This window comes from Myodes glareolus, chromosome 15, assembly GCF_982192425.1.
Source record: "Myodes glareolus chromosome 15, mMyoGla1.1, whole genome shotgun sequence".
NCBI lineage: Eukaryota > Metazoa > Chordata > Mammalia > Rodentia > Cricetidae > Myodes > Myodes glareolus.
In genome coordinates this window covers 19069515-19092926 of record NC_142040.1, presented here as the reverse complement: position 1 = coordinate 19092926, position 23412 = coordinate 19069515, and the positions used below count along the sequence as shown (strand labels likewise).

The following is a 23412-nucleotide window of genomic DNA, read 5'->3' as shown; positions in this document are numbered from 1 at the left end:
TGGAACTGCCAGAGACAGACACTGGGAATTTTAGCTGGTAAGTCACAGCTATGTGGCAATACACAGATTACTAGAAATGTGTATTACCACATTAATTAATACAAGAGTTAGCCAATAAAAAGCTAGCACTAATGGGCCAAGCAGTGTTTTAATTTATACAGTTTCTGTGTGATTATTTCAGGTCCAAGCTAGCCGGGCGGCCGGGAACCAACAAGTGACCTCCTCCTACATCTCTGCATACAGCATTTAGAAGTAACTTCATTCGAAAATCTGAGATTTTAAGACACTAAGTTGTAGTGTAATATAAGCCTTTTATCACTAATTCTATCACCCCTGAGGATGTAAAGTCGTTTCGGAAGTTCTTTTAGTTCTAGAAGGTGCTATTCCATGTACCTACTCTTTTGCTATATAAATGGTAATTTATAGAATTCTAAAGCCTAAAGTTCACATACAGGAAAAACTTGAAATGGAGAGTTGAACATAATTGTAACCAGCCCTAGTCTATGCAGGTGGGCAAGTGGAAGGAGGCAGGAGAGTGAAGGCAGAGATCCGGTGCGTTCACAGCAGGGTGGCCCTAGCCTGTCCCTTGCTCCCACCTCTACTGGAGATCTTCAGTTTGGAAAAGGCATCCTTTGAAGGGGCTTACCTGGCACATTCTGTTTGTCTTAGGAGTTAAGACCCAACATCATGTAGAATGATAAATGTTGAAGTCTAGGGGAGAAAGTGCTAATGGGACAGCTATAAAGAAGAGCTCTCTTAATATTCTCTTTGTAATATCACACTTTACAGGTGCTTGGTGTGCATATATATAGACATAGGTACTAAATTGGCCGTCTACCTGGAATATATGCAAAATGACAAGAGTAAAGTAGTTCCTATTACCAAAATTGATTGAATTCCATTATGTTTTAATGCTTCCTAATTTAAAGTTCTAAAACATAGAATACATCTTCTCAGAGACCCCTGACAGAGACATCTGCTGCCCGTGGAAAAATATTAAACAGATTAAAAATATTAAATAATATTAAGCAGCTTCAAGCCTGCCATCACTTCACATTTTATAAACCCATCATTGCAGCATATGCATTGAACTGCATTCTGGAGATGTCCATAAGAGTTTTAACCAACGTTGTGACATTTTCTAGATCATGCAGTATTGCATCCAGGCAACTTCCCAGTGTCTGTAGAGTGGGCCTTTAGAGGTCTTGTAGTTTGGATCCAAACCACCAGAACACATGTTAGTTTTTAATATCTTCATAACTGCATTGTGCTCTAGGCTGCCACTAAATCTTTGTATGGTTCCAAAGCTTGCCAAATGAAAGGGCAAGGACCCTTGGGATTAAACCTGGGAAATTAAATTACAGATCAATGAGAGTTGACCATTTATAACACGCTTTTAAGTCCATCATGAGCAGCATTCTCTATGAACTTTATACAAGCAGCTGCAGCTTCCTCAATGGATTTGGACCAGCCACCGATATTGCCAGCAAAGTAAGGGAGGATGCTGTCTGACATCTGATTCAGGTACGCTACCTGTGCCAAAGAGAAAATACAACATGTTGAGTTTTTATTGGCTTGGAGAACTTTCAAGCAAGAGACTGAGTGATGTGGGATTTCCCTCTGTATGCTGTGATTACCATTAATGAATAAAGAAATTGCTTTGAACCTATAGTAGGTAGGGCTTAGGTAGGTGGGGCAAGCTAGACTGAATGCTGGGAGAAGGAGGGGTGGAGTCAGAGAGAAGTCATGTAGTCCACTGGAGACAGGCGCCAGGACTTTACCCAGTAAGCACAGCCACAGGCGATATACAGATTAATAGAAATGGGTTAAATTAAGACGTAAGAGTTAGCTAATAAGAAGCTAGAGCTAATGGGCCAAACAGTATTTTAAATAATATAGTTTCTGGGGTTAAGCAGCCGGGAACCAATAAGCGGCCCTCTTCCAACAACTGAGACTGTTGGTGAACTCTGGAAAGAGGGACCAAGGGGTCTTTTTAGTGAGTACACACATTCTAAGACTATGATTAATTAGAGATCTGGGGAAAATGAAGAGGCTCTCCCGTTTCTGTGAGAATGAATGTAGGCACAAATATTTCATCAAACATACGGTGCATGAACTACTGTCGACCGCCTGGATGAGAAAGCCCGCACATATGACCTCGCTTCTGATGTACTGTGCAGATGCGGGGATGGACGGCAGCGAGACCGACTTCACTGCTACGATGTAAGTGTCACTGGAAGACAAGAGCATATGTCCTAACTCCGCATGGGAGGACTGTTAGACAGTACATTTATTCTGGCATGCATTAATTTGCTTCTGTGGTTCTAGGATTAAATTCAGGGCTTACTGCATGCTTGGCAAGTTCTCCAACAGTGGCTCCATCCCCAGCCCATGGGACAACTTTATTGTCCTGTTATAAGTGAGCTCTGAAAACTAGACTCCTCTGGATGAGTGGTTAAGGTTAAAACAAACAAACAATAAGCCCTTTTCTCTAGAGACCATCAGACGTAGGGAAGAAGGTAACTTCACAAGGCACAAGCCCGGAATCACTCAAATTTTAGTGTGCCCGAAAGGGTTATGATTTCAGTTTCCCATTGTTTTCAATTAAAAAGAAAATCAACATTCAAACAATGAAGAATGCGATCGGCTAGACAATAACAGTGGCCCTTAGCCTGCTCTTGCTGCAATCCCTGCAACCTGCAATCCTGTTTCCCGCCACATCAGTGACCATTCTCGGCTTCCACATGCAGCTCTCTAGATTTTATCACTATACCCAAGCAGCATTAGCAAACACACACGCAGGTTGTAATACAAATAAAGTCTCTTTGCAAATACAGCTCACAACCTGATTTTACTGAACAATAAATGTATAGAGATAGTTTTGTATATGGGCCCCTATAACTACTTTGTCCTCCTTGGAGGTGACTCACCGTTCCGCATTGTGGATTTATCATAATTTATAAGCTAGACATCAGTGTATTTGTTATATACTTTGATATAATAGAAGGTGCTACATTGAACACCTGTGAACATTATTAGCCCATGTGTAGGGGGATTATTTGGGACACTGTTCTTTCAATTCCATGCTCTGTGTGGTCCAGGGTACATGAGAAGGCCACGTTCACACTCTGACCCATGGCCTAGTCCCCAGCACACTGTGAGCCAGTTTGGATGGCTGATGTGGCACAGCGTTTGGCCCTAGCTCTCAGTGGGCCAGTTTGGATGGCTAAAGTGGCACGGCCTTTGTGACGTCTCAGTTTCTGGTGCTGTCATTCCTCCCGCCGATTTTACTGATAACGAGAGGCCTTGAGGCTTCTCACCTACTCATTTTAGTCCACACAGAGCAGAAGGGGGCAGCTTTAGCGTTCCTGTGGGCCCTCGGCACACAGCTGACAATGCCTGAGCACAGTGTTAAAATGGTAACTGAAGACTCATTTATTTTGGAAGACCCGGATGGATATGACTAAGGACTGGAAACGTCCATGATGGCTTTTCTGTTTTCATGGTCGTTCATTTCTAGTCGCTAGCAGGCAGTGCCGGGGCCGCAGGAGCTGTGTGTACTCACTTGTCTTTGAGAGGCTTTCGTCGCGACACAAGCACTGTGATGTCTTTGGGTTTGTCGCCGTCTACCACCGAGCAGATGATGTGATATATCAGATCGTCCTCACTCACCTGGTCCACGACATCACAGGAGCTGTGTGAAGAGAGAAGTGATCAGACATGCTTCCTACCGCTTTGCTTATTTATCGGCCTGATCTCCTTCTTGACATCTGTCTTCACTTGTTCTGCTGACTGCTTCCCCTCCACACTGCTGGAAGGCTGACTTTGGAACGAGTTGTTTGCTCAGGAGGAGTAATTTTACACGCGATGGAAAGGTGTCAGCCGTCTGGCTTCGAGGTCACTTCCCTCAAAATTCCAAAGGAAGGCAATAAGCTTTCACAAAATTATCTTTTTCTAGGATCAAATAAAACATTTTGAAGATGAGTGAGATATAAGGCTGGTGCCAGCACTCAGCCTTTATACCCTTATATACCCTTATAATACCCTGGAAGGAAATAAACTTTGAAGCTAAGCCACTTGTCTTTGACTCTCAGATTGCTGCTTAGTGGCCATGCTGTGTTAGACAAGTCATTTTATTATTCATCTGTATAATGCAGATAATCGTATTGAGGGGTTATTGTGAGAGCTAAATGCAAATGCTTGATGCAGACCTCAAGTCGCAAGTAGATATACAAGAGAAGTTGGTTACATTTAAATGAATTCACTGGCTTCTCTGTCCATGCTCAATTTAAATGGTATATCCAGTTGAACAGAATTGTGGCAGAAACATGTAAAGTAACGCGTTGGAAGACAAGGTGTCTTGGAGATGCTGCAGTGCTCTGTAGCTTTGGAGGCTAGACCCGAGTGTGAGCTGTCACTGCGGGGCAGCTGACAGAGCTCACAGTTCCATGGTCATCCCTATACCTGTGGCAACACCCAAACCTTTGATGCTCAAGCCCCTTACGTACAGTGACACAGTATTTTCATTGTAACGCATGCACACCCTCCAGTATGCTCTGGAACATCTCTAAATCACATACACAATGTAAATGGTATTGTAGGTTGGTAGTTGCCATACTATTTAAAGACAAAAGTAAGAGAAATCTGCATGTCTGATGCGCACGCACACACACACTCACACACACACACACACTTTTCATGCAGAGTGTTTAAATATGTGGATTGGGACCTATGGACAGGTATGACCAACCATATGCCAGCAAAGTTGGAATGGAAGAGATAGCTCTAGAAATGAAGAGACAGAAAGTCGGGGGATGGGGGGCGGAAAGAGGATGGACCGGAGCCAAGCATGATCAGATCGTCAAGAGAGAATCAAGAGAGAGCAGCAGGTGGTGCCTTCCTCCAGGACTCGCTGCTGGAAGTCATAACTTTCTACTTATGAGTTCACAGGGAAAAAAAAATCGTCTGGGAAGACACTGGATACCTTCCCAAGAGCCTGAGGCTGTATAGAAAAGAAAGCGTGTGTGCTACAGAGCCTGGTTGAGCTGGTTCCACGGCAGGTCCTGACAGGGCTGTCAATGCAGCCTTGCCAGGTCTCAACAATAGCAACAGTATCATCACATTTGAAGATGTGGGCCACATGTGCCAAACACAGAGGACACAGATGAGTGTAGTAACTGTTGCCTTGCACATCTCAGTGTCACCTGATGCAGTGGTGTGCACAAAGCAAACTCTAAAACCTCTCTGAGTTCCCGGAACAATAAATCTATCCTGCACTGGGCAGTGTCGATGAAATACAGATGAAGTTACCTTTCCTACAGGGTCGGGCTTGATTAAGAAAAAAGTTAACTTTGTTCTTACATGTAATGGGGGTCCCATAAAGGTCGATTTGTGAAGTCGGACAAGAGATGATAGGCCGTGTGGGCCGGGCTGCCAACACGCTTTTCAACCTTAACAGATATGGCATCTTGCTCTTCCAGGGTATATATTTTTATCTAAAAGATATGAAAAAATTAAATTACAGGAGAAAAATGTATTTTTGCTTTAAAAGACTCACATACACGTACCCATGCACACATGCATTTATGCACACATGTGAGTGTGGAATCATAAGAGCCCACACCAGGTTTGGCATCTATCCGCTCATCTGAATACTAAGGAAGCCAAACAACAACCATTTCACATCAGTCTTGGGTGCCCAGAAGCCTGAGCAGGACGCTAGTTCTGTGCCATCCAAATAACATGTGAGTGAGTTCATTTGCATCAATTTTTTTTCATGAAAAATAAAACCCCAAAGCTTTTCTGTCTTGATCTCTGTGGTATTTCCTGCCCCTGGACACTAAAAACAGAAAATGCCACCAGGGTGCTAGACAGGCCAGTGCCGCTCTACCCTCAGGCTCCAGAAACAAGACTATGAACCATAACACTCTCCTTGGGTGTCAGACATGTCCTGAAAGGTCTAAAGGAACCCAGGAAATGAGCCACCTATCTCCAGGACAAACCCAATTTCTCTAAAGGACCCCTGGAGCACGTTCCTTCCCCACAAAGGATTCTTTGCATTTTGAGTGGCAAGGCCGGCGTCTAATATGTCGTGTCTGTTAGATAAGCAGGAGCCATTTGACATATACTTAAACACTAATATCATTTTCGTGGCTTTGAGCTATCTTCCTAATTTTTTAAAAATAATCAGATGTATGTGTTCAGCTAAGGGCACATTTCTATTCTGCTCAATTTCTCCATCTCTTTCAGGGTCTTTTGAAGTTAGTGCTAACATTTTCCATCTTCTAATCATTCCCATGGCAACAAGCTGTGAGAAGGCAAACAAACGCGAGGCTAGGGCTCCAACCACAGGGCTCAGGCAGATGGAAAGAAATCAAGCTGTGAAGAACTGACCTTTATTGAAACATCTATCTGTATCGAAACGCAACGTCACCCTCACTATGAGGGTGAAGAAATGAGAAATCCACTACAAGAAGCTTAGGCAGCAAACAAGTGATTACTCGCTTAGGCAAAAACATATCCCTTTCCGGTCATGGGTATCTCTAATTCCAGCCTGCAAAGCAAGGTCTGGCTTAGACGGTGAGCACTCGCCAAATACAAAGAAAACCGGGTGGGGTCTCGCATGGCTGCCATCAGCACAGAGCCAAAAGGAAGTCCACTGATGAAAATTCACAGAAATTTTTGATGACCAGGCATCTCTAGGCCTGGGTGCTGGTTGATCACATGGCATCTCTAGGTCTGGCTACTGGTTGGTCACTAGGCATCTCTATGTCTGGGTGCTAGTTGGTCACTAGGCGTCTCTAGGTCTGGTTACTGGTTGGTCACCAGGCGTCTCTAGGTCTGGCTACTGGCTGGTCACCTGGCATCTGTAGGCCTGGCTACTGGTTGGTCACTAGGCATCTCTATGTCTGGGTGCTGGTTGGTCACCAGGCATCTCTAGGCCTGGGTGCTGGTTGGTCATCAGGCATCTCTAGGCCTGGGTGCTGGTTGGTCACCAGGCATCTCTAGGCCTGGGTGCTGGTTGGTCATCAGGCGTCTCTAGGCCTGGGTACTGGTTGGTCATCAGGCGTCTCTAGGCCTGGGTGTTGGTTGGTCACCAGGCATCTCTAGGCCTGGGTGTTGGCGCACTGCAGAATCAGCGGAGTTGGTGGCATGCTAGCTTTGGGGTTGTCATGAACCGAGGTGTGGGGAGAGATTATTCCATTGGGCTAAATACTTGCTTAGAGTTGACTCATGGTCCCCTGCTGTCCACACTCCTATGGTAGAGCCCTAACCTCTTGTATCTTGTAATGTGACTTTGTATGAAAACAGGGTCTTTGCCAATATGATTCACTTAAAATGAGGTCATATTGCAGGAAGGTAGGCCCAATATGACTGACGTCTTTATGGGGGAGGGAGGCTGGACACAGACAGGCACTCAGGGAGGACACGGTGTGGAGATGAAGGCAGGGATCGGCCTTGCAAACCAAGGCTCAGTAAGGCTGACCAGAGAAGTCTCTCGCCAGGTGAGAGGCAAGGAACTAATGCTCCTTCCTCACAAGCCACCAGCCTTCCTGTGCTTGATCTCAGAATACCCCCCTTCAGAAGAAGAGAGACACCAGAGATTCCTATGGTTCACATGGCCCAGTGAGTGGTCCTCGGTTGTGAAAGCCTCAGGAAATTAAAGCAGGAGTTTTCCAGTGAGCGGCTCTCCAGCTTGCAGACACATTTTATCCTTGAGCCGGAAGTAGTAGCCACAATTAAATTCTGCCTTCACAAACAGGGCTCACTGACGTATCCGTAGAGGATGAGTGAGTGACATCTATTCTTTCCCTGAGAAGGTAAAAGTAGCCAGAAGTCCTCCTTATTATCCTGCTACCTGAACCAGTGTCATGGATGCAAAAGGAGACAAAAAAAAAAAAAAAAAAAGAGGCAGTGGTCCATTTTGGCTCTTTAAATTTGCCAGAGAAAAGGCACCGTGGAGCTTTGAATGAGATGCTCCACATAAGTCTCTTGCATTTGAAACCTTAGTCCCCAGTTGGTGGCTGTTTGGGAAGGAACAGGAGGTGTGGACTTATTGGAGAAGGTGTGTCACCAGGGGTGGGCTTACGGGTTGAAAAGCCCATGCCGTTTCCAGTGTGCTCTCCCTGCCTCCTGCAGAGGTTGAGATGTCACCTCTCTGCTGTTCCTAGCGCCCGCTGTGGACTCTCACCCTCTGGAACTTAAGTCCGATAACACATTTTCTTCTCTGAGTTGCCTGGGTGGTGGTGTCTTATGCAGATTGACAGGAGTCAATCCAGCCAGCTTTGGATTCAAGGAGAGATTCTCCAAGAACAGTTATCCAAGAAAATGACTTTCCTTTGATGATGGGGATGGAAGTAGACATGATTTATAACCAACTCCAGTGTCTGGGAGCACTGGACTGATGTGGGATCCCCCTCTGCATGCTGTGATTACCATCAGTGAATAAAGAAAACTGGTTTGGTCTGTTGATAGGCAGAACTTAGGTAGGTGGGGAAAACTAAGCTGAATGCTGGGAGAAAGAAGGGTGGAGTTAGAGAGAAGCCATGGAGCCACAGGAAACAGACACTGGGAACTTTAGCCAGTAAACCACAGCCATGTGGTGATACACAGATTAATAGAAACATGTTAAATTAATATGTAAGAGTTAGCCAAAAAGAAGCTAGGGCTAATGGGCCAAACAGTTACTTAAATAATACAGTTTCTGTGTGATTATTTCGGTTCTGGGTGGCTGGGATGAATAAGCAGCTCCTTGCTAACCAGGCGGCAGGAAACCAATGAGCAGCCCCCTCCTCTAACACTGGACAGTTAATTCTCTGAAATGAAGCTAAACATGATTAGCTTCAGACTCAATGAAGCAAGTGTGCTCAGATTCCATCAGTGAAACTGTTTTCATGATAACAGTGCTCTGCTTGGAACTGTTTGGATGCCAATCAGTACTATAATAAACTGTTTTATTATAACAAAATATTATACTATAAACAAAAAGTTTTAGACTTTTTGTATCAGGAGATAAATATGTTCTTGAGGTTACATTATAGACAGGAAGAGAAAACTGCTTTTTTGAGATAGGGCTTCACTGTGTGACAGCCCTGGCCTTCCTGGAACTCTGTAGACAAGGTTGACCTAGAACTCACAGAGATCCGCCTGCCTCTGCCTGCCAAGGGCTGGGACTGAAGGTGTGCCCCCACCGCCCAGCAGAAACTTTTCTATAGAGGCCTAGTTGGCGGAGGCACCTACAGATGGCAAGGGCTGGGGACGGGCAGGCAGCGCTCTGGATCTAATTGTCTCTTTCAGCTCTCCTGACACTGGATCCCCTCGGGTCAGCTTCCGATACAAGGACGTTTTCCTAGAGAAGATTTTTAAGCAAACTACGTCCTTTTTGTTTTCACCGTATTTTTGGTGCTTTCTCAGACTTCAGACACTCCTTAAAATATCCGTGCCTATCAGGCCAGGCCCCTCATAGTAATTTCTCCCCTGGAAGACTCAACTAGAGATAAGCACCGCCTAGAAGGCTCTCTTTGTCTTCCCTCACGAGGTTACCTGCAAGAGTTGAGAACCACACTTTGGGGGGGCTCTTTTGTTGTTGTTGTTGTTGTATCTGTCTGTACCTTAACTTGTCTAAGTTAGATCTGACCCCTGTGGGTGAAACACTACGATGTCCTCCTTGTTTGTGAACTTCCTGATGGTATTCTTAAGCAGTTTCATGCACACGTGTGCTGTTTCTAGATTTGCCGCTGGCTTCTTCTATTACTTTTAGTGATCTCTCACTTTATAAATAGAAAATAAAATATTAATTAAAACCTTAAGTACTCTCTAATTTTGTCTCTAAGATATAAGACTTCAAATTCATTTACATTGAAAATAAGAATAAAAAATTGGCTGTGGTACACACTGGTGATCCAAATTCTTGGGGAGGAAAATGTAGGAAGACCCTGGATCCAAGGTCAGCTACAGAGTAAGATGGCTGGGGTGGGGGGTGGGTAAGCCTGTTGGCGACTCTCAAAAGCTAGCAACAAAAAGTGAGAGACAGATTTCATATCAAGAAAAGAAAGGAACAGAAGGTGTTGAGGCATCTTTTATGAGCAATAGTGAGAAACCAATGTTTTAGTTATTAAACCTATTTCTGCATCACCATGAGCCCGGTAGGCATGGCAACCTAGCTGGATCTAAGGGGCATAAGGAAGATCCTGGAAAGATTCAACAGTGTGGACAAAGAAATAACCGAATCAAACAACAAAGCAACACCCAAACGAAGTCACAGTGAAGACTGAAAACAACCAAGGAAGTAACCTTCAAATTTACTTAGATTCCAAGGTGAGAGGATTGTTTGATTCTCATTCTGAGGCATGACTGAAGTTATGATGGGACTATAGGTACAAGCGTGGACTGTTCCAGGACAGTTAGGGCATTTGACTACCTCTTTTCTAGGGTAGTGTTTCACTGACAGTGAACACCAGTCTATAGCAGACATACCCCAAACCTGGCCAACCCGATCATCTTGCCAGGCACTGCTATCTACTATGGTCTGGGAATATGGTGGCTGAGCAGTGTCCCCTAGAGCATAGAGTCTAGTGAATGTGGGCATTGACTTCCAAGAGTCTTCCAATATCCTTAAATTAAGACCCAAATGATATATACACTTATTTCAACTTGATAATGTGCCAAAATTGTAAGCTAAGAGAGATACAAAGAAATCGAGACAAGACTTCCTTCTTAAAAGGTTTATTTATCTGTTTGGAATAAAAGATAATTGAAAACTTAAATTCCAATGTAAGGTTTAAATAGCAACTTATAGCAGCTGCAGATGAAGCATCACAAGACAGAAAAGAATTCAAAGACAAATTAGTTTTAGAGACGCCAAAGGAGCTAGTAGAGAGAGAAGAGCATTAAGTCAAGAGAGGACTTACAGAGAAGTGTTTGTCCTGGCTCATCAAGACCATCAGGTTTGGGTGGATGAAGATGGGCAGGAGAGACTGAGACGTAGGAGGTGGGGTTACATAAGAGAGAACCCAGGCTTGCAGGAAGCAGGAGTGTGGGGGGCAGATGTCAATGCCCAAGTTATCCAGCTTTAGGAAGGCCCAGGGCTAGAAGGAAGCCCAGCTCTTAGAAACTATTGCCCTTAAGTAGAGCAGCACATAAGCCTTGGAATCATGACCACCATGCTAGCTTTAATTTGCTATGGCAGGAGAGGCAGGAACACTGGCACTTACCTTCTCCAAAGTGCTGGTAACCTCCCAACCGCTTCTGGATGCCAGATTTTTGAGAGCCACCACATTGGCATTGCTTAGGGATTCCTAAAATGCACAAAAATTTTAAAACTGGGTGTTCAATATATAGGCTTGGAGTCAGTCATTTTCTGTTTCAGAGTTGAAGGAGGTATAGATTTAGCCAAAGTTGAGCATAACTAAAGTATCTATTGCTAATATCTAACTTCTATCTCAAAGTCCAGACAAAGTAAGTATATGCTCATCAATTGTGTATACTTCTAGTTGGTATCCTGAGCCCAGGCAGACACCCTTCAGTATGACTTTTAACAATGTGTGTGCTAAGTAAACTTGGATCCCACATTAGATTTTATTGTCAAAATGTTTAACAAAATCTTCTTTTAAAAAAAATGTTTATTTTTATTTTATGTATATGGATATTTTGCCTGCATGTATGTCTCACGTGTCTCAGTGCCTGTGGAGGCCGGAAGAGGGCACCAGATCTTCTGGAACTGGGGTTACTGTGTGGCTGTGGGAATTAAACCCAGGACCTCTGGAAGAGAGCCTCCAGTGAGTGCGCTTAACCATGGAACCACCTCCTGACCACAGCCAATCCTTCTTGCTCTATCAAAGTTTAACTTCATAAGCATGTCATTCATTGCAAATCAGGGCAAGACACCAGCTTGGAATGTTCCATGCCAACAGTCCACAGAGTCACACCTGACTGTAGCACAACCAATGGTTGATGACTTGCTTGACATCATTTAGGAACGGGAGTTACACAGTTCACCCTCTCGCTCCACCCATGTAGATACAACCTGGACCTGTTGGAGACGGTTTCTGCCTCAGGGATGGTGTGCTGTTTACATGAAGCATCCCAAAGTGCCGCACGGTTACCTTTTTGCTTATATCCCATTGTGTGCTGGGTGGAGCTTCTTTTTTGTGGGAAATAACATATTTCCTGAAAAAAAAAATTTAAGGGATAAAGTAACAATTTTCTTTTCTCGGCTTTAATACGGGACGCATGATAATTTCTTGATTTGAAGTCAGCTGCTTAATAACAAGCTCTTTGGTGGGAGAATCAGGAAGAGCCATTTCCAGACTGAGTCATTTTTAACTTTTCAGAAACCATTAGGCCCCTTTCTTTCCCATTATGTGCGAACAGGGACCCCAAGCAGTCAGTGGCTCATCAGAGGGAGAGAAGCCCATGGCAGCCTCACGCGTTACGTCCTTTACCTGCCCAGGCGAATTCTCCTTCTTGCGATAGCTCCCTGATAACGTTGCAGATCATCCTTTAAGAAAGAGCACAAACAATCAGTTTCTAATATGGTGGCACTGCGGTCCTTGGGTATCCTTCCCCTAGGCTGACTGGGGCTCTGTGTCTCTGTGATGCTTCCCCATGGGGTCTGGGCCTCTCGGCTCAGCTCCTTTTGTTTCCTTCTGAAGGTGGAGAGTTTTAAATTTCTGCTCCTAAATTCATACAGATTTCACTCTGGAGTTTTCAGAAGAGGTGAGCACTAGCGTAAGTTGATTCCCGGTTCAGAAAGACAGGTTGACCACGAACGTGGCTCAGCATCAAGAACAGGACGCCCTAGACACGAGAGCAGATTCAGAAAGAGGACGTAGAGAGACACCTGCTACACAGCAGCATCTGACGGGAAAGAGAGGTACAGCGCCAGAGTGATGGGTGGGGAAGAGGAAAGAGCCCGCTGGACTTGTTAGGCAGAGAAGAAAGCAAACCTCTTGGAGATTCACGGAGCTCTGTGCTCACTGAGGCTCGCGTGGTGACAACTGACCTTTGATATGGGTTGGATTCTGGGGAAGGTGATGATTTCCTCCTGATCATCAACAGCATTGTAAATGAGGAAAGCACTGTTGATGTGGCGGCCTCGGCCCTCGGCCCACTCCTGACAGTCAAAGGCCTCAACACGCACTCCAACTTCCACGCTGCAAGGGGGATGCAGCGAGGTAGGCAAAAAGGACTGTGGCATGGTCAGCCTCCCCTCCCACCAAGCAACAAGAGGACAAGGACCCAGTCTTTCTCCTTTGACGTTAGCAAATCTGTAGAGCTGCCCAAAGCCACTGGGAGGGTGTCGTAGGAATGCCTGAGTGAGCTTCCATTTTCCCTTCCCATGGGGACACACACCCATTGACATATTTAGCTAATGGGTCAGTGAGTCAAATTGTGTCAAATTTCTTCCTTAAAAACAATACCTCTATGGTTTAAAAGCATGAAAGGCTGAATATTGGCAGAAAACAGAGATACCCCCCCCTTTTCTGTTTTACATCTGACAAAGAAGAGAAACCTACGTGGAGCCCTTTCGCTTTACACCAAGAATACCAAAACTAACCGGCATGCAGTCTGGACTCACTGCCATAAACAACAAGCCCATGATGGATGCCAAAAGGAAGAACTAACAACTATGTTAGGATAGCAGGTACCAATTGGAACAATCCTGGGTCAGCTGGATTTCCCAGCACCCCAAGGGACAGAACAATCCATCACAGTTTCCTGAGTGTGGAGAGACCGCAGGCAGAACAGAAGACATAAGGATGTGTCCGTACTGAGTGAGGTCTAAAAATAATTTGATGGTATTGTGGGGGAACTCCTACCCTCATCTCCCAGTTGAAAGGAGAGCATCGTTTGCGCCTGGCTCTGAATTGGCACAAGGAGCACACTTTACCTGTTCTTAAACGTGTTGTTGACCATGGCATTGAAGACAAGGCGGTCCCCAACTGTGGATGGTCCCCGGAATTTAAACATATCCACAGACTTCAGAAAGGGATGCCCATGACACAGACGGCTGAGCAGACAAAGGAAAAAGCAGGAGATGAACATCCCCCTGGCAGTCTCAAACAATTAAGTCATTGGATGGCTGCACCGGACAAACAAGTGACCTGTTTCCTAAGTAGACTACTCAAGAAGACTACGGGTAGAGAGGATCCGAACACAACCTCCGAGACTTGGGGGAACAAAGTGGGTATTTCAGGAAGATGGTGGTTTTTTTGGCATTGGTCTGTCCTCTCCAGAAGTCCCTACAAAAGTTGTCATCTGAGCGTCATGTTCATCCTGACAGCTCCTGACAAAGGTCCCAGGGCACTGTGATTGTGGGCTAGGGTAGGACACAATGAGCTGACAACTGCCAGCCAATCCCGATCACACTGTTTCTCAGGTTCCCCAGTCACTGAGTTTATCCAGAGATTAAAAACCAAATTTTCCCTTCGTAGAAAAAAAAAATGCCTGGATTGGTGCACAGAGCAAGAAAGGCTAAAAAAAAATATATACATTTCACAGTTCCCTGTAACTTATGAAAGGGAAAACCACTTTACGCCACGTTTCCTGTGCCCTTAGCCCCACCCACCCAGCCAGCCCTGAGGACCTTGCAGAAATGGTTGCAACTGTCTCCATCCATGCCATAATCTGTCCACCAAACGTGTTGCCGTGATGGTTTGCATGGGGTGGGAGGACAAGTTCGATGCTCTGAACGGAGGTGCCCATGGTGGTGGCCGTTCCTTCTTCACCGTTACAAACGGGATCTGTGAGGTGACAGCAGAGACAGTGGAATCAGCCATGAAGAAAACACAACTCCTTTTCAGAAAAATAACATCGTCCATAAAACCTCGCATCGAGGATGTGAGTGGGCTCTGAAGAGCGGCCTTCCAGGGCCTTCCTCTGAAAAGCAGCTGCTCCTGCTGTTCTGGGTTGATGACAGACCAGGAGGGCCCTTATTATTTTTTTTATTAATTAATTTATTTGTTTATAAAAATTTCTACTTCCTCCCCTCCTCCCCATACCCTCCCATTCTCCCCCACTCCCTCTCCTCCTCCCCCTCATTCCCTCCCCTCCTTCCTCTCCAATCCTAAGAGCAGTCAGGGTTTTCTGCCCTGTGGGAAGTTCAAGTTCTTCCCCCCTCCCTCCAGGCCTAGGAAGGTGAGCATCCAAACAGGCTAGGATCCCAGAAAGCCAGTACATGCAGACGAAACAAGACCCAGTGCCATTGACAATGGCTTCTCAGTCAGCCCCCATGTCAGTCACATTTAGAGACTCCGGTTTGATCACATGCTCGTTCAGTCCCAGTCCAGCTGGCCTTGGTGAGCTCTCATTCGATCAGTCCCCTTGTATCCCAAGGGTGAACGCATCCCACAAGGCAGGACTAGAGGGAACCTTCATCTGACGATAGATGGAGATAGAGACGGAGACCCACATTGGAGCACTGGACTGAGCCCCCAAGGTCCAAATGAGGAGCAGAAGGAGAGAGATCATGAAAAAGGAAATCAGGAGGGCCCTTAAAGAAACATGCAGCCTGGTTGGGCTTGGTGTCAATCCCAGTGTCTGGGAGGCAGATCTCTGTGAGTTCGAGGTCAGCCTGGTCTACAAAGCAAATTCTAGGATAGTCATAACTACACAGAGAAACCAAGTCTCAAAAATATGACACACACACACACACAGGGGGTGGGGAAAGGTTCCCCACTTGCCAAACAAATACAGCAGAATTCTGATTAAAATAATGGTTCCATTTAAACTGGAACTTTCTGTGGTGGAAAAAGGTACGGAAAGGTAGACACTTTGAAGATAATATGACAGTCTTTTGATGATAAAGGTGGCTTTACTGTTGTATTCCTATGTACATACTCCAGTTACGGGCTTGAAGTACAGAGCACCTATCCTGTGTCACTTAACACTCAATATATCACTAAAATAAGAGAACATGGAGTCGGAGGGGCCACTGACACTACGTGAAGTCCCATCACCTGCAGCATGGGCATGTGGTCCCCTATGCACAGCCACGGAAGAAAAGATGCTTGTATCACTGCCCCACCCCGTGTCTTCTGGGACTTATAATCTCCTATGCACCATCACAGGAGAAAGACTCACACACCACCCCCTTTCCCCGTGTTCTCTGCTTCTTAGGACTCGGTTGCTTCATTTACAGCCAGGTAACCACATTCTCCATTTCTCACCAGTGGAGAAAGCATTTGCCCTGGGTGCAAAGCAGACATATACATTCAGCCATGCTGCAGGCATCATCCGGTAATTCATGTGCTGCTGGGGGGAGCAGGGACTTCCATCCCGGGGACTGAGTTGGGGTAGCAGAGCTCAGCAGGCAGTGTGTCTGTCTAAACCCAACTGTCATTCATAGGAAACAGGCTGTCCCAGGAGCCGTTTCTTCTAGTCGACGGCAGTGCCTTTAACACCACTTCCCAATGAAGACCATCATAACTAGATGATGGTCTATTTCTTCTATCTTCTCCTTCTTTCTGTTGATCATTTCAGCCCTTTGCTGAGAATGTGGCAAGAGCTCCCACTGTTCTAGGTGAGCTCTCAGATCCTTCCTGTGGCCTCCAGGCCCTCTCTGCCCTGGTCTAGCCTGTGTGACTATCAAACTCCCCAGTCAGGTCCCCTCCCATCACTGTGATGCACATTGGTCTTTTATCAGCTACTGTGGAGAAACTGTCTTCAAACCCAGGGCCTCTCCACTCACCATTCTGTCTGCTGCACCCCACCCCACCCCACCTCCTACTACGCCATTCCCACTTAACTCCTATTCTGTCTTGGATCATCCCTGTGATCTCCCAGATAGCAATGGCTTCTTTCTACAAAAGCTCCTGGTAACTAGGGCTGGGAGATGGCTCTTTCAGCACAGCACAGGCTGCCCAAAATGGAGGACCTGAGTTGGATCCCCTAGAACTCACATTTTCAAGCCAGGTGCTGTGGTGTGACCCTATAACCCCCAGGATTAGGGAGACGGAGTCAGGGGCGGCTCCTGAAGCTTGCTCCTGAAGCTTCAGACTCAGTAAGGGACCCTGTCTCAATAAAAGTGAGGAAGAGAGTGATTGAGGAAACACTGCTATTCACCTGCCTCCACATGTGTGCACACACATTTATGTGCACGGCTGCATACACATATGTACATACACAAATAAGACATTGTGTGTGTGTGTGTGTGTGTGTGTGTGTGTGTAATGATTAGCCAGGCTCATCTCCGCAATACCAACACTAATAAAGATTTGTGGAATGAATAAAGGAACTTGACTTTGCTGATCCATTCCACATTATGGTCCCTCCTCTCAGTAGAGTTCTTTAAGGAAATGCTATGGTTGATGCGGTAGTTTGGATGTAATTGGCCCCCATAAGCTTATAGGGAGTGGCACTACTAGGAGGCGTGGCTTTGTTGGAGTGGGTAGGACCTTGTTGGAGGAAGTGTGACACTGTCGGGGCGGGCTTTGAGGTTTCCTAAGCTCAGGATACTGCCCAGTGTCTGAGTCGACTTCCTGTTGTTGCCTGCAAGATGTAGGACTCTCAGCCATTCCTCCAGCACCACATCTGACGGCATGCCGCCATGTTCCCCATCATGATGATAACAGACTGAACCTCTGAAACTGTAAGTGAGCCACCCCAATTAAATGTTTTCTTTATAGGAATTGCCATAGTCATTGTGTCTCTTCAGTGCATTAAAAACCCTAACAAGACAGTTGGGTTGTACTGCCTCACACAACAAACTATCTGCTGTTTAGGATATGTCTCATTCTTCCCTCTTTTGATTAAACAGTATTAGCAACATGTAAGTTTTCCAACCTAGTGGGTGTGAAATGGTATCTCATGTTGGTTATAATTTGCATTTCATTGAGTACTAATGAGGTCAACATTTTTTTCATATGTATGTTAAATATTCTTGTCATCTCTTAATTAAATGTGTGTCTCTACCATTTGCTTCAACCTCATCTCTGCAACATCAGTTAAATGAGTGTTAGATTTTCACCACACACACATACACACACACTCACACATAACATTTATAGATCATACATATATATGTGGGGGGTGGAGTTTCTTTATTTTGAGATGGAGTCTCAGCTCTGCAGTCTAGGCTGCTCTTAAACTCTGTAAACAATCTTAGTCTATTCTATGTCTTGCCTGGAAATTGTGGAAATCCCTGAAGCTGGACTAGGTCCTTCTCCACAGTGTACATTTCTATGCTGCTCCTACTGAAAACAGGGGACTAGAATACAGTTCGAAGTACACTAGAGGTCACGTGATCTGCTTCTACACAGGCTACTTGTGGACATAGAGCACCAACTCTGCATGAAGATAAACTTGGAAGTGAATTCTCAAAGGCAACGATTCCCCTATGCCAACCAAAGCTAATGCCAAGAGAGAAAGGCACCCCCCTCCAGAAAGAAGGGGAGATTTTCTAGTGGACATGGAGAGTCCCTGGGGAACTGCAGCTCCCCATGATTTCCTGGTTCACCCTTCCACCTAAGACAAGTGCCTGACTCTTCCCCCAGTCTGTGGTTTTAGGCACCTGCAGTTCCCAGAACCAGTGCCCTCCAGGTTGAGCACAGCCTCTCTCTGCTTCTTTGGGGTTCTCATCATTGACAACATCGCTGCTTTCTCTTCCTTTCTGACTGCTGAGACAGATCTGCAAACACACTATAGGGTTTCCCCAGACATCAAGTCTACCACATTGCTATAAACAAAACAGGTTTTGCTTTCTGAATGATTTTTTAAAGACATGTTAAATCTTAACCCCTTCTAACTTCTATTTATTTTTAATTTTCTAACTACTTTTCTGAAATGGGATCTTGTTATGCTGTGCAGGCTGGCTCAGAACTCCAGAGTATAAGCAGTCACTTTGCATCAGCCTCGAGAGCATCTGGGATTCAGGTGCACACCACCGTACTCTGCTCTCTGATTGCAAAATTGATTTTATTAGATGAGATTCTAAAAACACGATGAGTTAGTGCTGATTGAGATATTTTCAGTTTACTATTGCTTGTCCAAATGACATATTTTTGTTCAAAAGAAAATATTAACTTGGTATTAGAAACTAGCTATAAACTGTATTATAAAATAACATTCTAAGTGTTTAATTCCTCTCCTACCAGAACACGTAGCACAGATGGGAGAAAGGTTTACGTTTTTTTAACCGTATGCCTTCCCAATTTGTAAATTCCTTATCCTGCACATGTACTATCTATTTTTAAATGATTATGAAACAATTACAAAATAAAAAGTTAATAGAAGATCTTAGAATCTGCGAGATGTTGTTTTTTTAAAAAAAAAACACCAATAATTAGGTAGTTTCCTCTTTTCTGAGGGGAAACTAAAAAAAAAAGTTCCGCTGCTATCCGGTGGACGTTCTGAAGCTATTACTTTACCATTTCACTTGCTTGATTTCACATTTGTTCTCTATATTTGTTCAGGAACTTTAACCTGGATTCAGGTTGCTTTACTCTAGTTCTTGTTTTCATTCGGCACATCCAGAAAGGTTCAACCAGGACAATGCCCTGAAGATCTCATTTTCTACTGACAAATTACAATTAAAATAGCTCAAAGTCTAATCCCCTTTCCCTAGTGATCCAGTGGTACAATAACACATTCCCACCATTGTTTACAAACCTAATCTCCTATTTTTCGCTTTTCTTGTGAAAACATAGAGTCTGGAATCAACTTTCTCAATATTCTATCAATACTCATTTCTATCATGTAGCATCTCAAAGGGTGAAGACCACTTAATCAGTCTAACAATATAGATCCCTTAGTTCAGTGGTTCTCAGCCTTCCTAATGAGCGACTCTTTAATACAGTTCCTCAGGTTTTGATGATCTCCCCCACCCATAAAATTGCTTTTGTTGCTACTTCATAGCTGTAATTTTGATACTGTTATGAATCATAATATAAATTTATGATGTGCAACCCCTGTGAAAAGGTCTCTTGACTACCAAAGGGGTTGTGACCCACAGGTTGAGAACCCCTGCCTCCGTCCACTGATGATCGCCTGCCTACCTTCTTTTAGAATATGTTTTCTAATCAAAACCAGCCTCTCTGAGACCTAAGGGACAGGGAGTAGACAGACCACATGCGCTATCACCGTCCAGTGTTCTTTCTTTAAGAAAACTGCCTCTAAGTTCCACGGTATCGTTGGTGACATAGAAGTTAGTAGTATTTCCCAAATGAAGATCAGATTGATAGAGATAGATGAAAAGTTGCTTTGTTGAAAAAAAACATAGGACAATCTGTGTTAGGATAGATTAAATCAAATGGTGAAAAAAACTTTTTCAAAATCTGCAATTCTAAATGGAAGCAAACATACGGATCTGCTCTGGTCAGCCTCCAAGGAAAATTAAACTAAGCAGTAACAAAATTTTGTTTAACTCATCTTCTCCTCCTTCAATCGGTCTTTCCGGACCCCCTAAGGTTCCTCCCCTGGTCCATAGAATCTGGAGCCTTCACTTCTTTAATCACTGTCTATATTATTCCAGAACTATTCATGCACACAACACTAGGGTTTGAGCTATCAAGTGCAAAGACCTTGTATTATTCATCTTTTTGCCTCTCATGGCAAGCATGTTCCTTGCACATGGGCATGTAATACATCTGTACTAGATGGGACTAAGCAGTTGATGTGTTCTTTCTTTCTTGATACTGAGAAGGAAGGAGCCAGACATTCACAAGGCAGTACATGATCTCATTCACAGTCACACATTTCATTCCTCTAGTAAGTACCAGACCATCTGTCCAGCCCCTCACTCAGCCCAGAGATGCCTTTTTCCTCACTAGACAGACCTCTTGCTCTAGAGTTCTCACGTTAAAACACTGGAAAAATGATGCATGAGAATTGGATGTCAAAGCGATGACTCAAGACGGTAAAGAAAATTCTTGCAAGGTTTGGAATAAATGCGCACAGACATCAGAATTTCCTTGTGTCTCTTCGGCGCCTTACTCCTACATTCCCCTTAGAAACCCAGGTGAGAGAGCTGCAGTAAGGACAAAGGCATTTTGTGAAGGATTACGTGGAAAGGAAGGCTACTGAAGGCAGGGGGACTGCACAGACCCATTAAGAGCCATGTTAACTACTGACATTTCCCCAAGTTAAGACTGAAGAGGACGTGAGGATCTTTGTCATCTGACATCCTCCTTGGAGTTTTAGTGGCCAGAAGACAAGGTGGACTTGGGTTGATGGCCTGTTTGCTTTTATTTTTTAGTACTGGTTGTCTAATCTGCCCTAAGAATATTCTCAGGGTTCAACTACTTCAGTCCTTAGGGAAAAATGCATCTTGGAAGCAAGACCATCTTTTCAAATAAAGAGATTCTTCTAAGCCTGGTAAATCTAAATATGAAGTCTCTGCTTCCATGAGTGGTATTATTGCCCTTTATGACGTCATCAAATCATACCGACATTCAAGAACTGGAAAGTACAACATCAGCATGCATGCCCTTTCTTCTCAAAGCCGCCTGCTACTTCAATAATGTCCATACCAATCATCCCAATCAGCCTTGCATCATGGCCAAGTTTTTCTCTCCTGGAAAACAATGCCACTGACCTTGAGGGCCCTGAAGACTGAACTAGAATCTTGAACTTCTTCTCAAGGCAGAAGTCTTGGAAAATCTCTCCTACCCAGTGGACTTCTGTAGGTTTGTCCTGCAACCCTAATAATGCCCCCTGTTCAGCACGAGGCTGCCATGCGTCTGACACTCTGTCCCCTCTTCTCAGCTCTGACCTTTGCCTGTCCTCCTTGTTCTCACCCTTCTCATCCTGTTCTCACCCATTCCCGCCCTCTTCGGCCCTTTCTCTTTTTCCTCTCCCTTCTTCCAGGTCAGGGAGTTGGAACTTCTGCCGCCTTCTCCAGCCGCCGGGGCTGGCTTGCTTCATCTCCTCTTCCACACTATGTTCTCTCTTGGGAATTCAGAGATGGAGTCAAATAAAGAGAAAGGCAGAAGAGTTGGGAGGGGAACGAAGACAGCAAAGACCTCGGGGAAATGGCTGAGAGTGGAAGTCACTAGCAAATATAATTAACTCTTTCCCTTCCGTTCTCATCACAGGAGTCCTCCAGCAGGCATCTTCCTGCTTGGAGTTTCCTTCTGTGTTGAGAAGACACATGGCTCACATGAAGCCCTGGATGAGAAAGAGCTTAGTGACCTGTGAAGTTTCCTATCAATGTGCCCTGGCTGCCACCCCTGCTTCACCCATGCTACTAAGGGCTTGCTGGCTAACAATCACCAAGACTTCATCTCCTGTCTCTCACTTTCTCCTCCAGAGGAATTCCAGCCTAGAAGCCTAGATCACTACATGTAGTCTGAATGCCCAGTCTTTTTCTTCCCTATTGCCTAGGTCTGTCTGAAAACGGACCTAGAATCATCCCAGCCGCACTGTGCGTCATGGCTGTAGAAAGTCCCTGTGGGTAGGCTGACTCACCGTCCAGCCGGGTGCTCTCCTTCATGATGTTGTTGAAGGTACTCTCATGTTGCAGTCGGACTTTCCTTCTCTCCGAAGCCAGAGTGTATTCCACTTGCTCTTTCTCCGTTTGAAGCGGGACAGGTTTTAAATGGACCTGGAGGAAGAAAGTTCGTCTTTGGAGCAGGTGCCCAGTGGGAGTTTTGCAACAGTGGAAGACAAACCGTACGCTTTTAACTCAAGTAAGTAGAGTATTTACGGGCGTTTCCGTGAAACATTCTGCTGTAAGTCTTTCTCAAATCTCTTCAATTAAAAGATCAAAGCAGGCTTTGTTAGTTCTCACTGGAAAGACACTTTTGTTTACTTTCCTCATTTTATAAGTTTTCCATGGAATGACAGAATCTAGGAGAGCTTTTGACTTGTCATATTGTACCGTGTTTTGTCCTGCTTGGCTGTTGTCTCTTGGAGGCCTGCTCTTTTCTGAGGAGGAAATGGAGGGGAAGTAGATACGGAGTATAGTGCAGGTGTGGGGAGCTTGAGGAGTGGAGGGAAAGAAAACCGTGGTCAGAATGTATTGTATGAGAGAAGAAGCTATTTTCAATAAAAAAAATACATTCTGTAAATATGAAATCAACAAATAAGGTGTGATACTATAATTCCCCTGGATTTTTATTGATATTTTTCCTGTCTTTTTACAAAATTGAGACATTAAAGGGAGGTAATAGAGGCATTCTAGACAGAACTATCTTGTACAAAGAGATATTCCTAATTTGGAAATTTCATCACATGGTCAGAACAGTGCCTAGTAGAAGAGAAAGAACCAGTATGTCAGTGTGACGCTTCAGCTGCCCTCCAGAAACCTGGGAGGCGGCACCCAGGCTCCAGCTCCCCCACAGATGTGCTGGTTCTGTGTGTGAAAGGTCTCGGCAGCTCCAGGATCCCTTTGGTCTGAACCTGACCCTTTACCCAGATAAGGGTAAAAAAAATCTAGTGACTCGTCATTTGCTGTTTAAAGTCCAAGACTCCCAG

General features: G+C 44.8%; 1 protein-coding gene across 1 annotated transcript in view; it reads right to left on the bottom strand.

Annotated features, from left to right (window-relative positions):
• Positions 1-887: 887 nt before the first annotated feature.
• Acot12 (acyl-CoA thioesterase 12) overlaps positions 888-23412 on the bottom strand; it is a 37101-nt gene continuing 14576 nt past the window's right edge. Inside the window, exons 5-15 of the mRNA XM_048455894.3 lie at positions 22405-22540; positions 14588-14744; positions 13892-14011; positions 13004-13154; positions 12444-12499; positions 12105-12168; positions 11214-11297; positions 5362-5495; positions 3566-3694; positions 2107-2233; positions 888-1533 (exon numbers count right to left, since the gene is read on the bottom strand). Of these exons, the coding sequence (XP_048311851.3) occupies positions 1384-1533; positions 2107-2233; positions 3566-3694; positions 5362-5495; positions 11214-11297; positions 12105-12168; positions 12444-12499; positions 13004-13154; positions 13892-14011; positions 14588-14744; positions 22405-22540 (1308 nt within the window). The 3' untranslated portion in view covers positions 888-1383. The remainder of the gene's footprint in view (positions 1534-2106; positions 2234-3565; positions 3695-5361; positions 5496-11213; positions 11298-12104; positions 12169-12443; positions 12500-13003; positions 13155-13891; positions 14012-14587; positions 14745-22404; positions 22541-23412) is intronic.